This window comes from Dryobates pubescens, chromosome 13 (genome assembly GCF_014839835.1).
Source record: "Dryobates pubescens isolate bDryPub1 chromosome 13, bDryPub1.pri, whole genome shotgun sequence".
In the NCBI taxonomy this organism is placed as follows: Eukaryota; Metazoa; Chordata; class Aves; order Piciformes; family Picidae; genus Dryobates; species Dryobates pubescens.
Window position 1 is genome coordinate 26,274,333 of NC_071624.1, and position 17,648 is coordinate 26,291,980.

The 17,648-nt window shown below is 47.8% G+C and overlaps 1 protein-coding gene across 4 annotated transcripts in view; it reads right to left on the reverse strand.

Moving 5' to 3' along the window:
* Nucleotides 1-17,648, reverse strand: part of SPNS2 (SPNS lysolipid transporter 2, sphingosine-1-phosphate) — a 163,383-nt gene that overhangs the window by 29,436 nt on the left and 116,299 nt on the right. For 3 of the 4 annotated variants that reach the window (XM_054166681.1, XM_054166680.1, XM_054166682.1), the window contains exons 9-10: nucleotides 13,857-13,922; nucleotides 2,761-2,859 (exon numbers count right to left, since the gene is read on the reverse strand). In XM_054166681.1, the coding sequence (XP_054022656.1) occupies nucleotides 2,761-2,859; nucleotides 13,857-13,922 (165 nt within the window). The remainder of the gene's footprint in view (nucleotides 1-2,760; nucleotides 2,860-13,856; nucleotides 13,923-17,648) is intronic. The other variant, XM_054166683.1, reaches the window with a different exon arrangement.

Consider the following 17,648-nt stretch of genomic DNA (forward strand, 5'->3'; position numbering starts at 1 on the left):
CAACTTATAGAATCATAGAATCAATAAGGTTGGAAAAGACCTCAAAGATCACCAAGTCCAACCTGTCACCCAACACCTAATGGCTACTAAACCATGGCACCAAGTGCCACGTCCAATCCCCTCTTGAACACCTCCAGGAATGGGGACTCCACCACCTCCCTGGGCAGCACATTCCAACAGCAAACAACTCTCTCTGTGAAAGAACTTTCTCCTCACCTCCAGCCTAAACTTCCCCTGGCACAGCTTGAGACTGTGTCCTCTTGTTCTGCTGATCTCTGAATACCAGCAGGACAAGGCACATTATTTTCTAAAGTCCTATTTATTGTCTGGCTTGTTGAGCTTTTGTTGCTTCATCTGTGACACTCAAGAGCCCTAGGCAACCTTCAAGATGAATTGCCATCATTCAGGGTCCTCACCATTCCTCCTGGACATCCTTCTTGCATAAGAAAAGAGAATGAGCACGCAGCAGTCGCCTGAGAGAGCCTCAGTGGCGCTTCAGCCCCTGCCTCATCGTTGGCTCCTGCCTTCAAAGCACATTGCCCTGCTTATTTCCTTCCCCTCCTTGCCATCCCCCATGCTGCCTGCCCTGCACAGGGCACTCTCTTCCAGTCATTCCTTTGTTCTTGCCACTTTCAAATCGTTTCTAAAATAAGATCACTTCTCCCTTGGTGCTCAGAACATTGCAGCAAATCCAGAGTAAGCCAAACTGTACATATTTGTTCTCTGGAGAGGTTTCTCATTCTTTGGTCTGTTCAGCCTCATCTGGAGCTGTCTTTTCATGTATACTTCAGGGGGCTACTGAGCAACCACAGCATTTTTGGGAGCTGGGATTCCAGAGTGAGTATTTATATCTGTTTAAATACACACACACATCATTAACTAGGATATAAATATATGTGTATAGATACACAGCCCAGTGCCTAGGGGATGAATAGATGAGAATGGGTGGAATAGTCCATCTGAAGTTCCAGGAGCAACTTCTTTATGTTAGAATCATAGAATCAGTCAGGGTTGGAGGGGACCACAAAGATCATCTTGGGGGTGGTGAAGGGGTGGAACAGGCAGCTAAGGGAGCTGGGATTGTTTAGCCTGGAGAAGAGGAGGCTCAGGGGAGACCACCTTGCTCTCTACAACTCACCATGTGATACTCATGCCACATTTTTACACAATACAGGATATATCCAGAAAAAAACTTTGTTTTGCCATCACTTCAGCACAGAGAACCCACCTGCAGTGCAGACACATCAGCTAAACACACACACACCTTCCCTGGAGAAGTGGAGGCTCAGGGGAGACCTTATTGCCCTCTACAACTACCTGAAGGGAGGTTGCAGCCAGGTGGGGGTTGGTCTCTTCTCCCAGGCAACCAGCACCAGAACAAGAGGACACAGTCTCACCTGTGCCAGGGGAAGTTTAGGCTGGAGGTGAGGAGAAAGTTCTTCCCAGAAAGAGTAATTGGCCATTGGAATGTGCTGCCCAGGGAGGTGGTGGAGTCCCCATCCCTGGAGGTGTTCAAGAGGGGATTGGATGTGGCACTTGGAGCTATGGTTTAGTAGTCATGAGGTGTTGGGTGACAGGTTGGACTTGATGATCTCTGAGGTGTTTTTCAACCTTATTGATTCTATGAGAGAGAGGTGGTAGAGTCTCAAAGCTGTCCTGGACACTGTGCTGTGCAAGCTGCTCTAGGGTGAACCTGCTCTGGCAGCAGGACTTGAGTAGATGATCTCCAGAGGTCCCTTCCAACTCCTACCATTCTGTGATTCTGTGCAATGATGCTTTGGGCTTCTGGTTTGTTTTTAAAATAAAGGTGGACAGCACACAGCAGTGCTGAGCTGGAAGAGCACATCAAAGGTCTCTCTCCCATCAAAGGTGAGGGGGACTACTGAAGATCCCAGTCACCTCACTGGAGAACTGTCACACCCTCAACACAGGATGAGCAGTGCTACACAGGGTTTAGATGGAAGCTGTTGCACTTCATAAATGATGCTGTGTGTTCTCTGAGCCTCAGTGCATCAAACTGCACAGAAGGGTGCAGGGGAAAGAAATGACCCCAGGACAGCTAGAACTGTCTCCCTCATTAAATTTCCCAGGCCTTATATCTTCATCCCAGGCCTTATTTTGTTAACTGTGAATGTTCTCTGATTGCCTTTTGTTTTGCTCTGCACTAGGCTAATGGTGGCATAATAAGGGAGACCTCCAGGCAGACCAAGCAGCACTAATAGGAAGGAATATTACTAATAAAAACCCAAAGCACACACACCAGAGAGGAATGCTAATAAAAAGCCCCCAAACAATCACAGCCATCCTGCCATGGACCTTACACCACCACTTGTTATCATACAAAATGGGTTCAAAATATCAGCAGGTCAGAGCAGCTGCATCTTGCTGCCCACAAACAGCTCTCTGGCTGGTGAGAGCAGATGAGCAGTTAAACACACAGGGCTCTGTTCCAATCTCAGTTCTAATGGACCTGTGTCCGCTGCACAGAAGCAACTGCTCTGCCTTTACAGAGCTCTCTCTAAGCTTTATAAATGCCCCAGGCTGAAAAGATTCAGAAGCCCACTTCTTGTGCCCAAGTGGTCCTTCCAGGTTTGAATTGCAGCCCCTCAAGAAGTTGCATCACTGTGCCACATCCCATTCTGCTGGTGAGCACCGGCCTCCCTTCCCCAGCGTGGCTTGACTTGGCATTTTGGACAAGCAGTTAGTAAACAAAACCAAACATGGGCAGCAGCCCTGCCAAAACCTGCTGTGAGCACTTACAAATCCAATCAGATAAGGACTGCCAGCATCTCCCAGGAGGTGTGAAGTGAAGCTCTGCAAGGCCACTGCGGTTGCTCGGCGTGTTGGAATGACCACGTACTGCAAAGAGGAAGGGGGAAAGAGAGGGGAGGGGGGAGGGGGAAGGGAAAAGACATCAGGAAATTGAAGCAAGAACCTGTCCAGATGTCTTGTAGTGCTCACCTCATACCCAGGGCACGATAAAGGAAACCAGCCCCTGCAGATGGCAGCGCCCAGTACAGGGAGCCAATATCCAGTACATGGAGGCAGTGGTCAGTATATGGAGCCAGTGTCCAGTACATGGATGGCTCAAGAAATCAGGGAGCTCAGCTTTTCTACTGCTTTTCTAACTCCTCCTCCTGATAGCAGGCTTTGAGGGAAGGGAGCTCTGTCCAGCCTGAGTTCTGAAAGACTGGATGTAGCATTTAGTGCCATGGTTTAGTTGATTAGATGGTGTTAGCTAATAGGTTGGACTTGATGATCTCAAAGGTCTTTTCCAGCCTGGTTAATCTTGTGATTCTGTGAATTCCTTTCAGCACCAGTGAATGTATGAGACTGACTACAAACTTTAACCACAAGACCCTTTGCTATTGCTCCTCACTTGATACTTCCCTTGGCTGACAAGGACAGGGGGTTGAGGTTGTTTGCAGTGTGTAATGTGCTCAGCACCAGCAGCATTCCCAGGGAGGACTTTGCTGGAACCTGGGATGTTGTGGGTTATTTTTTCCATAATAAAGGTATCTGTTGGTTCCCTAACAAAACCTCACATCAGTAGGAAAGGTCTCACATCCTCCCCACCCACTCCATCTGTAGCCATTTTGTCTTTTTCTCAAGATCCTCAGTTCCACTTGTGAAAAGTGACAAAGACACATCCACAAAATCTTCCACAGCCAAGATACTGCAGTTTCACAGAATCATAGAAACAACAAGGTTGGAAAAGACCTCAGAGATCATCAAGTCCAACCTGTCACCCAGCACCTCATGACTAACTAAACCATGGCTGCAAGTGACTCCACCACCTCCCTGGGCAGCACATCCCAATGCCTAACAACTCTCTCTGGGAAGAACTTTCTCCTCACCTCCAGCCTAAACTTCCCGTGGTGCAGCTTGAGACTGTGTCCTCTTGTTCTGGTGCTGGTTGCCTGGGAGAAGAGACCAACCCCCAACCTGTCTACAACCTCCCTTCAGGTAGTTGTAGAGAGCAATAAGCTCTCCCCTGATCCTCCTCTTCTCCAGGCTAAACAACCCCAGCTCCCTCAGCCTCTCCTCACAGGGCTGTGCTCAAGGCCTCTCCCCAGCCTTGTTGCCCTTCTCTGGGCACGTTCAAGTGTCTAATATCCTTCTTGAGTTTGGTCTCTTCTCCTCTAATAGGCCCTGACAACCTCAGCCACGTCATGTAGAATCAGTCTTGTCTACACTGGCTCAGTGGAAAACACAAACTACTTCCCCATTGAGGGACCAGAGCTCACAGAAAACAGAGCCCCAACCATGGGAAGGGATCTATGATTAAAAAAAGAAAACAAACCCAACCACAACAAAACCCAAACCCACCACCACCAAACCACCCAACCCCTCTCCTGGGGAATGACTTTAAATTGACACCACACATTAAGGAGCAGAAAAAGGGAATTGTCTCCTGTGTAAAACTTGTGGAGGAAGCTGGCTAAGAAACATCTGCACCAAGTCCACATATCCTGGTTTATAAATTGATCCTTTCTTGATTTAAAGACTGTGAGTAATGAAGAATTCACTAGGTCTCTAAATCCAAGGGAGCTTTGTTTCCCCATCTAGGCACTGAATCTGCTTCTGCTGGGTTTTTTCTGCTGCTCTGCTGAGCTATCAACCCTGCCAGAAGTGATTCTTTGTTCAGCTGTTGGTAGATCACCATCCCATTCACTTGTCCTCTTTCCCTCTGATGGGCTGCCCTCAGTCCTTTCTTTAGAAGGCATGCCTCCCCCAGACCTCAACTCCTTCTTGCAATCCTTTCCTGCAGTCAGTCATTAATTAAATGTGACACTTCAGGACTGGCATGTCCCCAGAGAGAGGTACACAGAGATCACTGCTCAGAAGGGCCATGGCTTGGGGCACAGGATATGAAGCACTGCTTCAGTGCTTTAACACTTATGTGAGTGGAGTTGCCCTGTCTGCAGTGGAAAGAGACATAAACAACACAAAAGGAGAGAAAATAAACAGCACTGAGAAAATCCACACCAGAAGACAAATCCACACCAGAAGACAACTGATAGCTATTTGGAATGATCATCTCCTCCCAAGCAGAGACACTTAGGAGCTATGAGTAAAATTAGATTAAATGCTTTTCCTCAGGGTTTTAACCAAGTGCTCTCAGGATGACCTGCCAGGGCTTTCATTGCTGCTTTGACAGGGCTGCAAGTGCACACTGCTAATGCACTTTGATGCCACACATTAGCTGGGTACCCTCTTAAAGTCCTGTTGTGCCACAGAAGGGCAAAAGATGATGAGATTCCCCAGCAGCCACCTGACTGCAGGTGTTAGACACTCTCCTCCTTTGCCATCCAAACAGACTTGAAGGCTCATGGAAATCCCCAGAGGAAAATAAGGTCTAGACTTCATTAGAGAGACAGAAAGGTACTGAAGGTCACACTGTGGAACAGCAGGAGAGCTACACAATTCATTGCCATTCCCCAAAGATGCTGGGTAATGGGTGTGACCTGGACAGATTAGACAGAGGGGAAAAGAAAGCAAGAGTTATGCAATGGAGAAGCATCCTGCAGCAGCTGTTTGGGAAAGGGCATCTGAGGAGAGACAAAATGAACTCCCACTTAACTCAAGAGGTCAGAGTTGTGCCCATCTGTGAAATGGGGAATTTTACACTTAGGTTGAAAGATTTGTCTGTCTTTGAAGTTTGTGCTAACAACTCTGGAGAAGAAATCCTGCCTGGCTCTATTCTCTGTCCATTTCCTCAGCAAAAGTCATGGAATCATAGAACCATTGAGGTTGGAAAAGACCTCTAAGATCATCAAGTCCAATCTCCTGCCTAACATTTCCACACCCATTAAACCACATCCTGAAGCATCACATCTACTCATTTAGGGAATACCTCTGGAGATGGTGGCTCCACCCCTTTGCTGGGCAGCCTGCTCCAAAGCCTCACTAAATCACAGAATCCCCAAGGTTGGAAGAGACCTCAAAGATCATTGAGTCCAACCTGTCACCCACAGACCTCATGACTAAGCCATGGCACCAAGTGCCACGTCCAATCCCCTCTTGAACACCTCCAGGGATGGGGACTCCACCACCTCCCTGGGCAGCACATTCCAATAGCTAACAACTCTCTCTGGGAAGAACTTTCTCCTAATCTCCAGCCTAAACCTCCTCTGGTGCAGCTTGAGACTGTGTCCTCTTGTTCTGGTGCTGGTTGCCTGGGAGAAGAGACTAACCCCTTCCTGGCTACAACCTCCCTTCAGGTAGTTGTAGACAGCAATAAACATGACAAATGACAGGCAGATTAGTTAGAACTCAGCATTCTCAGAGAGTGGCAATGAACTGGTGCCACTTAGAGAAAGAAATGGGAATGATACCTTTGCCATATGTGTGTGTGCTATATAGCAGACACACACACATGTCAGACATCATTCTGCATGCAGAGCTCTCTCATGCATGCACACAGTTTTGCAAGAGGCAATCCTGTTTCCAGCAATCCTATTTCCAGCAAGTTTGCAGTTTGCCTACTTAAAGAATTTATTGAGGGCTGAAACCATGGATTCAACCACCATAACCTAATAAATTTAGTCTGGAATTCAAGTGACAACAACTTTCTTCCCCCCAGCCCCAATCCAAACTCCAAACCCCATCATGTGACAAGCAAACAAACAGGAGAGTTTTCCTTCTCTACCAAAAAGGTATTGGAAAGGACATAAATAAATAATATATAGAATCATAGAATCAGTCAGGGTTGGAAGGGACCACAAGGAACATCTAGTTCCAACCCCCCTGCCATGGGCAGGGACACCTCACACTAGATCAGGCTGGCCAGAGCCTCATCCAGCCTGGTCTTAAACACCTCCAGGGATGGGGCCTCAACCACCTCCCTGGACAACCCAACCCATATAAAAGGTATAAAAGGTTGAAAGCAGCATCTTCAAAACACCAAGAAGTGCTCCACCCTGTCCCTGCTTACAAAACATTTCCTTCTGGCAGAGAGGAAGTAGTTGGTAGCAAACAGTATCTACTGTTCTAGGAAGGCAGCAGTAAATTACAGATCTAAATGGGCATTTTTGCTACTAAAATAGACCTAAATTCAAACCATACATGGCCTGGTTTGCCCATCCCACAGAGGCTGGAGGTGGAAGAGCCACAGCAGCCGAGGCGGAAGGCCGTGGGATCGTCCTGGCTCGTCTCCCACTCCAGGTTCAGAGGCAGGCAGCACAGAGGATGGGCAGGGAGGCTGACCAAGCAACTTTGGCAAACCTCTGCTCTTTAAATAGAGGCCCAGAAGGGCCATGGTTTACTGCTGACATCCCCTTCCTGTACTGAAACCAACAGAATGAGTTGATGGTCTGAAAAAAAGTCAACCAGGAAAGCCAAGGAGAGATCATCCTTCTCCCAGTAAAAGGCCATGTGCCAGAGGTAAGTTCTGATGCTTATGTCTAAGCTTTGATAGAAACTCTGCTCTCTAAACCACTTTGCTACCCTTTCTGGGTCAGGCAATAATCTTCAGGACAGTTCACACTAGCCTCTTTCAGCACCAAAGGCAAGGAGAAGACAGGCTAACACCGTTCCAAACACTGACGGAGCCTGGGAAATAGTCCAGGTGTCCCTATTGCAACTACTGCTGTTAAAGGGCAAGGGCTGCAACCCAGAGAAAGCAGCCTAGGAGAGACTCTTCACTCCAGCTAGGCAGATACTGCCTAAACCAATGTTTTTCAATGGAGTTGAAGAAGGCAGGTGATGGTTTTAAACCAAGAGGGAGATTTAGACTGGAGAGAAGAAAGAGAATTTTTACACTGAGGGTGGTTAAACATTGGCCCAAGGTTGCCCAGAGAGGTGGTAGATGCCCCAGCCCTGAAAACATTCCAGGTCAGGTTGCCTGGGGCTCTGAGTAACCAGTTCTAGTTGAAGATGTCCCTGTTCACTGCAGCAGGCTTGGACTAGATGACCTTTAAAGGTCCCTTCCAGCTCAAACCATTCTGTGATTCTACACCCTGGTCTCCAAATCACAGCACACCCTGGAGCAGTACACATCCATCTGCAACACTTAAAGCATGGAAGAAATGCAGAGCTGCCCCTTGGCCCCAGCCTTCTTGGCCAGAGCTGTGCTCCAGTGTTTGAAGTGGGCTGTGTACCTTCATTCAAAGGCACTCCTCACCCTGCCTTAAAATCCACACCACAGCACTCAGATCACTGATGTGTGCAGGGCACACTAAGGGAAGCAACAATGAGAACTTCTGGAAATGCTCTTTATCTTCAGCTGGAGAAACAGGGCAGTGGTTTAGACTACATAAATAATCAGGGTTTAGCTATAGGGAGGACAAAAGCAACATTGCACCATGCCTACAGCACAGCTGAGCATCAGCTTATGCCTGCTGGGCCCCATGCTCTTTAATGTCTTTATCGATGATCTGGATGAGGGCATTGAGTCCATCAGCAGTAAGTTTGCAGACAATACCAAAGTGGGGGCAGGAGTTGATCTGTTAGAGGGGAGCTCTGCAGAGGGACCTGGACAGGCTGGACAGATGGGCAGAGTCCAAGGGTATGAGATTGAACACATCCAAGTGCCGGGTTCTGCACATTGGCCACAACAACCCCATGCAGAGCTACAGGCTGGGGTCAGAGTGGCTGGAGAGCAGTCAGGCAGAAAGGGACCTGGGGGTACTGGTTGACAGTAGACTGAACATGGGCCAGCAGTGTGCCCAGGTGGCCAAGAAGGCCAATTTCATCCTGGCCTGTATCAAGAACAGTGTGGCCAGCAGGAGCAGGGAGGTCATTCTGCCCCTGTACACGGCACTGGTTAGGCCACACCTTGAGTACTGTGTCCAGTTCTGGGCCCCTCAGTTTAGGAAAGATGTTGAGATTCTGTAATGTGTCCAGAGAAGGGCAACAAAGCTGGGGAGAGGTTTGGAGCACAGCCCTATGAGGAGAGGCTGAGGGAGCTGGGGTTGCTTAGCCTGGAGAAGAGGAGGCTCAGAGAAGACCTTGTTGCTCTCCACAACTACCTGAAGGGAGGCTGTAGCCAGGTGGGGGTTGGTCTCTTCTCCCAGGCAACCAGCACCAGAACAAGAGGACACAGTCTCAGGCTGTGCCAGGGGAGGTTCAGGCTGGATGTTAGGAAGAAGTTCTTCACAGAAAGAGAGATTGCCCATTGGAATGTGCTGCCCAGGGAGGTGGTGGAGTCACCATCACTGGAGGTGTTTAGGAAGAGACTGGATGGGGTGCTTGGTGCCATGGTTTAGTTGATTAGATGGTGTTGGGTGATAGGTTGGACTCGATGATCTTGAAGGTCTCTTCTAACCCGGTCTGGTCTGGTCTGGTCTATTCTATTCTATTCCAAGCCAAAAGGAAGACTTTGACTCTACAGCAAAACATGAAAGCAGCTCCTCCTCCCTGGCAGCTCATGACCATTTAAAAGAACCTAATGCTTTCAAAGGAAAAAGAAAGGTGCAGAACAGGGTGTTTTGGGGTTTTTTTTTTGCATGAGAGTCAGGACTTTGCATCAACTGGAGGATGGCTTTTCTCAGCAAACATCTGAAGGGATTGTGGCTGCACCAGCTGAGGCTCTTGAAATTGCCTGCTGGCTCTTACACAGCAGTGCCACCAAGCCTCTGCCCTTCATCTTGATTTTGGAGACGTGCTATGGAGGAGGAACCCCACTATTAAGACCGGGTTCTACCAAGTCCCAAGCACACTTGCCTGCTTGCTCATTCATTCTTGCTGCTACAAGGCAGTTTTAATGCTGCTTTGGGCTTCTTTTAATTTTGAGGCCAATTTGCAAAGATGGTTGATAAAAATCTGTTTGGTAATTAGCATGCTCCGTAAGCAACATCCCTCCCTCCCTCCCCCCCTTCCCTAGAGCACCATCTGAGCATGTGCCTGGGAGGAGATTTGGAGAGTTGTGCTCAGGAGAATAAGGCCTGCTTTGTACAAATTTGCATTTGGAACAAATATCAGCCTGTTAAAAAGTCTCAGGCAGGGCCCTGCGTTTCTGCAGTGCTGACACTTTATCAGACCCAGCTCTCAGCACCTCTCACTGCAGACACTTTGAGGAGCTGCACGCCACTCGTGAGCCTGGCAAGGACAGGAGATGCAGTGGCAGCACGAAGCTAGGAAGAGCCAACAATTAAGTTTGAAGATGATAAGCAAACATCCTTGGCTTGCCAAGGCCATTAAACTTGCAAAACCCTCTGAAGATGCTTTACCAACTTGCCCGTTGGGGTTCTTAAGCAGTCATGAGATGTCTGAACCTTGGGAGGGCTACAACAAATCATTTGGGATGCACTTCCCCAGAAAAAGCCTCACTTCTGGCATAATGAAATCAGTGGGAAGTGTTCAGGCTACTATTGAGAGCTTTTTATCCATGAAAACAGGATAATATTTATGTATATGATGCAAGTGTTGTTAAGCTTAGACTAATAATGCCTTGAAACTCCTCGCCAGCCTCAGGCAACAACAGACACACTTCTGATTACACCAAATAAATAGTAATCAGGAGAAATTAATTTGCCAAACATCTGAAGTGTGTCTGGCTGAAGCACATCCACGCCTTCCTCTGGCTAGGGCTGCTCTGCAAAGCTGTCTGTCAAACACGGTTATAGCCCTGGCTCTCACCTTTTGTCTGGCTAAACATCCTCTCAAGCCTCTTGTGTAATACAAATGCACTTCAGACCATCTGTTTGCAGGCTTGCATTGATCTGAGTGGATGTTTACATTTATTGGGAGAGCACTTTTACAGGGCTGCTGGTGCTGGTAATGCATTAAGCTGGGCATCAGAGATGACACTCAGTGAATTTTTTCTAAGCACACAAGAAAAGAGCTAGCTTAGGAGTTGGCATCCATTGCCAAAAGGCAGCTTTAAACATGGCTTTAATTTCTTTACTACATCACACACAGAGCAAGAGTCAGGTTGGAAAAACCCCCTCAGGGTCACTGATAACCCTACTCTACAAGGTCCACCCCTAAACCATATTCCCCAAGCACCATCTTTTGGAAACTGGAACTCAGGAATGGTTTCCAATCATTTCTGTTGGAGTTCTTCTGCACTAAAGCAGCATAAATAACTGCAAATGCTTCCCTACAAACTGCAGCTGTCTAGAGGGTGCTGTAAGACAGATGGCAAACCCTACAAAAACTGTTAAAAAGCGACAAGATACTGAGGTCACCTTGAAATCAACACCAAAACCATCCCAGGAATTAAAATGGGGCAATGATGGCATCCTTAGTGCACTTGATATAACAAAGTACTTGGTTTAAAAAGGTCTTTCAGGGTTAGCATGAGATAATGCAGGTCAAGCCTCAGCTCTCTCTCTTGCACAGATTTTCTGGAGGACCTTGAACATGTTCAACATCTTTATCGATGATCTGAATGAAGGGATTGAGTCCATCATCAGTAAATTTGCAGATGACACCAAGTTGGGAGCAGGTGTTGATCTGTCAGAGGGTGGAAGGGCTCTGCAGAGGGACCTCGACCAGCTGGACAGATGGGCAGAGTCCAACAGGATGGCATTCAACAAGTCCAAGTGCTGGGTGCTGCACTTTGGCCACAACAACCCCAGGCAGTGCTACAGGCTGGGGTCAGGGTGGCTGGAGAGCAGCCAGCCAGAAAGGGACCTGGGGTTACTGATTGACAGTAGGCTGAACATGAGCCAGCAGTGTGCCCAGGTGGCCAAGAAGGCCAATGGCATCCTGGCCTGCATCAAGAATAGGCTGGAGATGAGGAGAAATTTCCTCACAGAGAGAGTTGTTAGCCATTGGAATGTGCTGCCCAGGGAGGTGGTGGAGTCACCATCCCTGGAGGTGTTCAAGCGGGGATTGGATGTGGCACTTGGTTTAGTAGTCATGAGGTGTTGGGTGACAGGTTGGACTTGATGATCTTTGAGGTCTCTTCCAACCTTATTGATTCTATGCTTCTATGTCTGACAGGTCCCCTGTGTGCAGCTGTGCTGTGTTGGCAGCAGCACTGGCTACCTCACCTGCTCTTTGAGACTCACTGTTGGAGGGCTGCAGATGTGCTCCATGGCCAAGCCCATGCTCATTCCAGCCAATGCTAGTGAAGATATAAAAGATTTGCTATTTCAGTCAGCTAATTCTGACCAGAGAGTTGGGAGCACTCCTGAGAACATCACAGCCAAAGTCAGATGTGAAGAGATCTCTGGCAGGAGGCAGTAACGAGCAGCTGCAAGTACAGGAGTCTAATTCCTTCCTCAACACATCTAAGTGCTGAGATACCACTTAATGAATGGCCACAGCAGCCTTGAACTCAGCAGAAGCTGCCACCCCCCTCTAAGTACAGAGGAGCCACCTGTGCAGCCCAGGCAGAGCTCTACCACACTAAAGCTAAACTGGTAGGAGGAATGAACCTGGGTAATTAAAAGCTATCTAATGCTACTCAGGTACACTGCTAACCTTTGTTTCTCTGGGCTTCAGTCACATCTGAGAGGAGCAGAGTTAACCACCCCCCAACCTCCCAAAGTGTTCTCTCTACAAATGACTTAAAGATGCAAAGTTCATCAAGCAAGGCAATTATGGCACCTACAGTATGCTGCCTTAAAACATAAACACCTCCTTGAGCTGCAACCATAAACAGAACTGAAGCAGAAGCTTGAAGCTCTTTACTCAATCAATCCATCAACACCATTATCTTCCCATCTAGGAGTACTGAGCTGGATTGTGTTCTTGTTGATGTTTGCACAGGCAACAAATACAAGACAAGGGAGTTCTCTATTGATGCCAGACTTGATTCTGTATTTTTAGTGCTGTCAACAAGCTGCCAAAAGACCGAGGGCAAGCCCTGTGATGGTTCTGTGCCCTAGTTTCATACAATAAGCAACAAGTAACGTCCCCCACAATGGGATTTCAAGATGCAGTGAGTTTGAAAGGCTCTGGTGGAAGCATCTAGTTTCATGTAAACATGAGGAAAACTTTTTTTTCACTGTGAGGGTGACAGAGCCCTGGAGCAGGCTGCCCAGGGAGGTTGTGGAGTCTCCCTCTCTAGAGATGCTCAAAACTCGCCTGGATGCCTTCCTGTGTGATCTGGTATAGGTGACCCTGCTCTGGCAGGCGGGGGTTGGACTGGATGAGCTTTCAAGGTCCCTTCCAGCCCCTGAAACTCTGTGATTCTGTGAAACCTCCACACTGTTTGACATGAAAAGTTGGCTGCTGAGGTCACCTTGCCGATTTTAAAGACTGTGGTGGAAAAAAAGACTGGCAAGCGAAGGACAGGAGGTGAAAAGTCCCTAACAGTTTCCTCTTGGACAAGGTGGACACATTCCAAAAATTCTTTGTACTTTCTTTTCCTCTCTCCTCTCCCAGAGGTGGTTTCTATTGTGTATGTGTTGAATGGTAGCTTTGCTGGAGTTGAGCCAAAGAGAGAGGTGGATGGCTGCCTTTGTGGCCAGAGTAGGGAGGGAGGGAAGGATTTCCTAGTGCAGAACAAAGCCAAGATACTGATAACGAAACCCACTGAAGTGCTGACTGTTGGGAAACGCTGCCTGATTTCTCTGCTTGTGCCCTTTTTGTGCCCCCACATCTGAATGCTGTTCTAATTTTACATGCAAAGCTATTTGAATTCAGCACTGCCATCCTTTCTGGACATCTCCTCTCCCTTGTGCTCGGAACAGAGGACGTAAAGAATCTTTTTTTTTTTTTTTCCCTTCCTCTCTATTCCCCTTTGCAAGTAAAAAAAAAAAAAATAATCAACCAAACAACCAAACAAAAAAAGCAAAACAAACTGCCAGCAAAAAAAAAAAACCAAACACCCAAAAAAAGGAATAGGCTGAAGCAGGGGCTAGGGATTTGGAAGAAATGGTGAACTTAGGTTGGTTTTGCAAGCTGAGAGACTGCTCTGGCCACCAGAAGAGAAAGATGCTGTTCCAAAGTCCACTCACCATTAGTATGTCTGCTGTGATAGCCCAGTTTGAAAACAGAAGAGTTTCTCCGATAAAAATGCAAATCTGTCGTGACAAAACACACACAAAACAAAAGGAGAAGATTTATTCACTTGACATTCAAAGGGAAAAGAACCTGCCACAAACTTTTCTTGCGTTAACTGCTGTGATTCATCCTGAACGTTGGAAAGCGAGAGGCTTTTTGTCAGAGCTCTAGAGGGTTGGCCTGTGACTTTGTTAGTGTGAACTGTTGATGATCTACAGAGCTGATAAATAAAAGGCTGGCACTTTTGGTTACAGAAGAATAGGAGAAGGCAGCAAGAAGAGACAGCCCTAGGCTACCGTGCTTGCATCAGTCCGCTGCGAAAAGCCAGCTGGGAAAGGTGAGGCAGCCACAAATCCCCCAAACACACTCATTTTCAGCACTAGCAATCAAGTTAGGTGTAAAGCTTGCTCTGTAGTAAGTCAAATGAATATAGACTAGAATATGGAATTAACCAGGTTGGAAAAGACCTTTGAGATCATCGAGGCCAACCTATCACCCAACACCATCTAATCAACTAAACCATGGCACCAAGCACCCCATCCAGTCTCTTCCTAAACCCCTCCAGTGATGGTGACTCCATCACCTCCCTGGGCAGCACATTCCAATGGGCAATCTCTCTTTCTGTGAAGAACTTCTTCCTAACATCCAGCCTGAACCTCCCCTGGTGCAGCCTGAGACTGTGTCCTCTTGTTCTGGTGCTGGTTGCCTGGGAGAAGAGACCAACCCCCACCTGGCTACAACCTCCCTTCAGGTAGTTGTAGACAGCAATGAGGTCTCTCCTGAGCCTCCTCTTCTCCAGGTTCTCTGCCCATTGTGTGCAAGATCCCTTCCCTCCCCTGGCAGCACAGTGCTGTGAGTGGGACACAGGCACTGTGTCAGCTCAAGCACGGTGCTGGTGCTAGCTGTGGATAGCCAAGACAGGGCTTAAGCATGAGATTTGCAACACTGAAATGCAGCTTAAAAGCCCTCTGTATGTAGTGGGATGAGAGCTGCTTTTTGTGGTAGTGTGGTATGAACAGCCACCACAAATCCTTTCTGCCTCCAGTGCTCCCTCCTTCCTTACTCCCATCTCACACATTCACAGATTGGGACCCTGAGAGGTCATCTTGTCCAACTCCCTTGCAGTAAGCCAGAACACCTCCAACTAGATCAGGCTGCCCAGGACCACACTGAGTCTGAATCTCATACAGCCTTCTCAGCTGTGCTGGTACCAATGGGGCCAAGCAGGGATTCAGAGCTGGAAAGTGAGATGGGGCAGGGAATCTTTTGTTGAGGAGAAGCAAGGGAAAGAGGGGCTGGTTTTGCTTATCCTTTAACCCAAATCAGTTCTCTGGTGCAGTTCACCACATGGTTCCACAGTTACAGCAGTTGAAGGCCTGGAAATGATCAAGAGGATTAAGAGCTTTAACCTGGCCTCATCATTAAATGTTCATTGATCTGAGTCAGATGGAGCAGGTGACACAGCTTCAGGAGTGACACTGCCTCCATCAAAAAGCTTTTCACTCACATTTCAGTTGGGAACCTTTTGCTTTTACACTGCAGAGAAACATAGGTGAAATGGGATTAAAAAAAACCCCAAGGATGGAACATCTCCCACATGCATTTCTCTCTTCCTCTGTGTGTTATGGAAGAGCAGAGCACAGATGAAATGCTACATAACCAGGCTTGTAAAAACCAGCTCCCCCCATTCTCCACCAGTAAGGAGCCAAGCAAAACTCATTTCATCTCCCCCAAAAGGCTGCTTTTTGCCCAGCTAACCCATTTCTTTTTGTGGCATCTAAAGAGAACACATTACTCCTGGAATCCCTCTTGGTAGTTGGGGATAACAGCCATGGAGATTTGGGTCCTGGTAATTGAAGCTTCCCCTTTTAATTGCCCTATGTTCAGGTTTTGTTGTGTTTAATAGGCTGCAATTCATGATTAAAACAAAGCTGGTAAGAAAGACAAGGTACACTTGGCTCGGAGGAAACATTCAGAGGGATGTCCTTTTGTGATGGGCTCATGAGCTTTGTCATTCTGACAGCCACAATAGCTGCCTGGTCCTCGGTGCTTGCACAGGTGGTCTAGGGCGGGAGGTGGCACTGCACATCGATAGCTGGGGCATGATGGTGACCACCACCACTGTCTTCCCCACACACCAGTTGGGACTGCCTAAACCCCCCAGACCATCTATCCCTGCCAGGAATAGTTTTGCTTTATTTAGCAAGTCTTACACACTGACCTACAGAAAGCTTCCTCTATTTGTTTCTAAATTTGTCTTTGTTTCCCCCACATTCTCCCTCCCTATTCCTCCTTTTTGTGACTGGATCTGCTTCTTCTGTGATGCTGCCTGAGCCAGTCCCTGCAGCCCAGCTGGTCACCTAGCAAATCTCCTCTTTCCCATTCCTCACTGTCCACTGGTCTGGACATAGAATTGTTTGCTTGGCAAAGACCTCTAAGATCACCAAGTCCAACCATCGACCATGGCCATTAAACCACGTGCCACAGTGCCATGTCGATAAGACACCTCCAGGGATGGTGGAGTCACCATCTCCCTGGGCAGCCTGTTCCAATGCCTGACCACTCTTGCAGGAAAGACATTTTTTTCTAATATCCAACCTAAACCTCCCCTGGCACAACCTGAGGCTATTTCCTCTTCTTCTGTCCCTTATTATTGGGAGAAGAGACCAACCACCACCTCACTCCAGCCTCCTTTCAGGTACTTGTAGAGAGCAGTGATGCCTCCAATCAGCCTCCTCTTCTCCAGACTAAACAATCCCAGCTCTGGAAATCTCAGCTGCCAAGCTCAGAAACACAAACTCAATAAACTAAGGTGCTGACAGTCTGAAGCCATGTGTCATTCTCCCAGGCAACCAGCACCAGAACAAGAGGACACAGTCTCAAGCTGTGCCAGGGGAAGTTTAGGCTGGAGGTGAGGAGAAAGTTCTTCCCAGAGAGAGTTGTTAGCCATTGGAATGTGCTGCCCAGGGAGGTGGTGGAGTCACCATCCCTGGAGGTGTTCAGGAGTGGATTGGATGTGGCACTTGGTGCCATGGTCTAGTAGTCATGAGGTGTTGGGTGACAGGTTGGACTTGGTGATCTTTGAGGTCTTTTCCAACCTTGTTGATTCTATGATTCTGTTCTATGTAGCATGGGCATGGTGGAGCCACAGCTGGGCTCATGGGATCTGCTCTGAAATCTGTCCTACTACAGCTTTGCAGATGCTGTTACTGGGATTCTGTGGCTGGACAGATTAGACTGAGCTTGGGAAAGATGTACTCAGCTCTTCTGAATGCAGCACCAACATGCCCTGCCTGCTCACACAGTACTGAGACAGGAAACTGCTTGCCTTAAGGTTGTATGAATGATGTACATGTAGCATATGAATTGCTACACACAGCAAGCAAGCCTTGCCCCTTTCTGCAGGCATTCAGCACAAGTCCTGTGAATTAATCACTGACATGCTACAGGCTGCAGAGTGCTCCAGTCTGGAATTGCTCAGCGTGTGTTTCACCTGACATGTTTCCATGAAACACTTGTTGTAGCATCTGGGTACTGGTAAAAGAGGAACAAGAGGAAGATCAAAAAGTAGGACAAAAGAGAGTGGCATGAAAAAAAAAAAACAAAAAAGAGTCAGTCCCTCAGCTGCTGATGGGGATTTATGGAAATCAGTTCATCCACTGCAAAGGGCAGACGAGGATAGGTGGCATTTTTGCTGGAGAGAGACTCTAGGGATGCTCACTGCAAATAGGGCAACCTCTGGAACA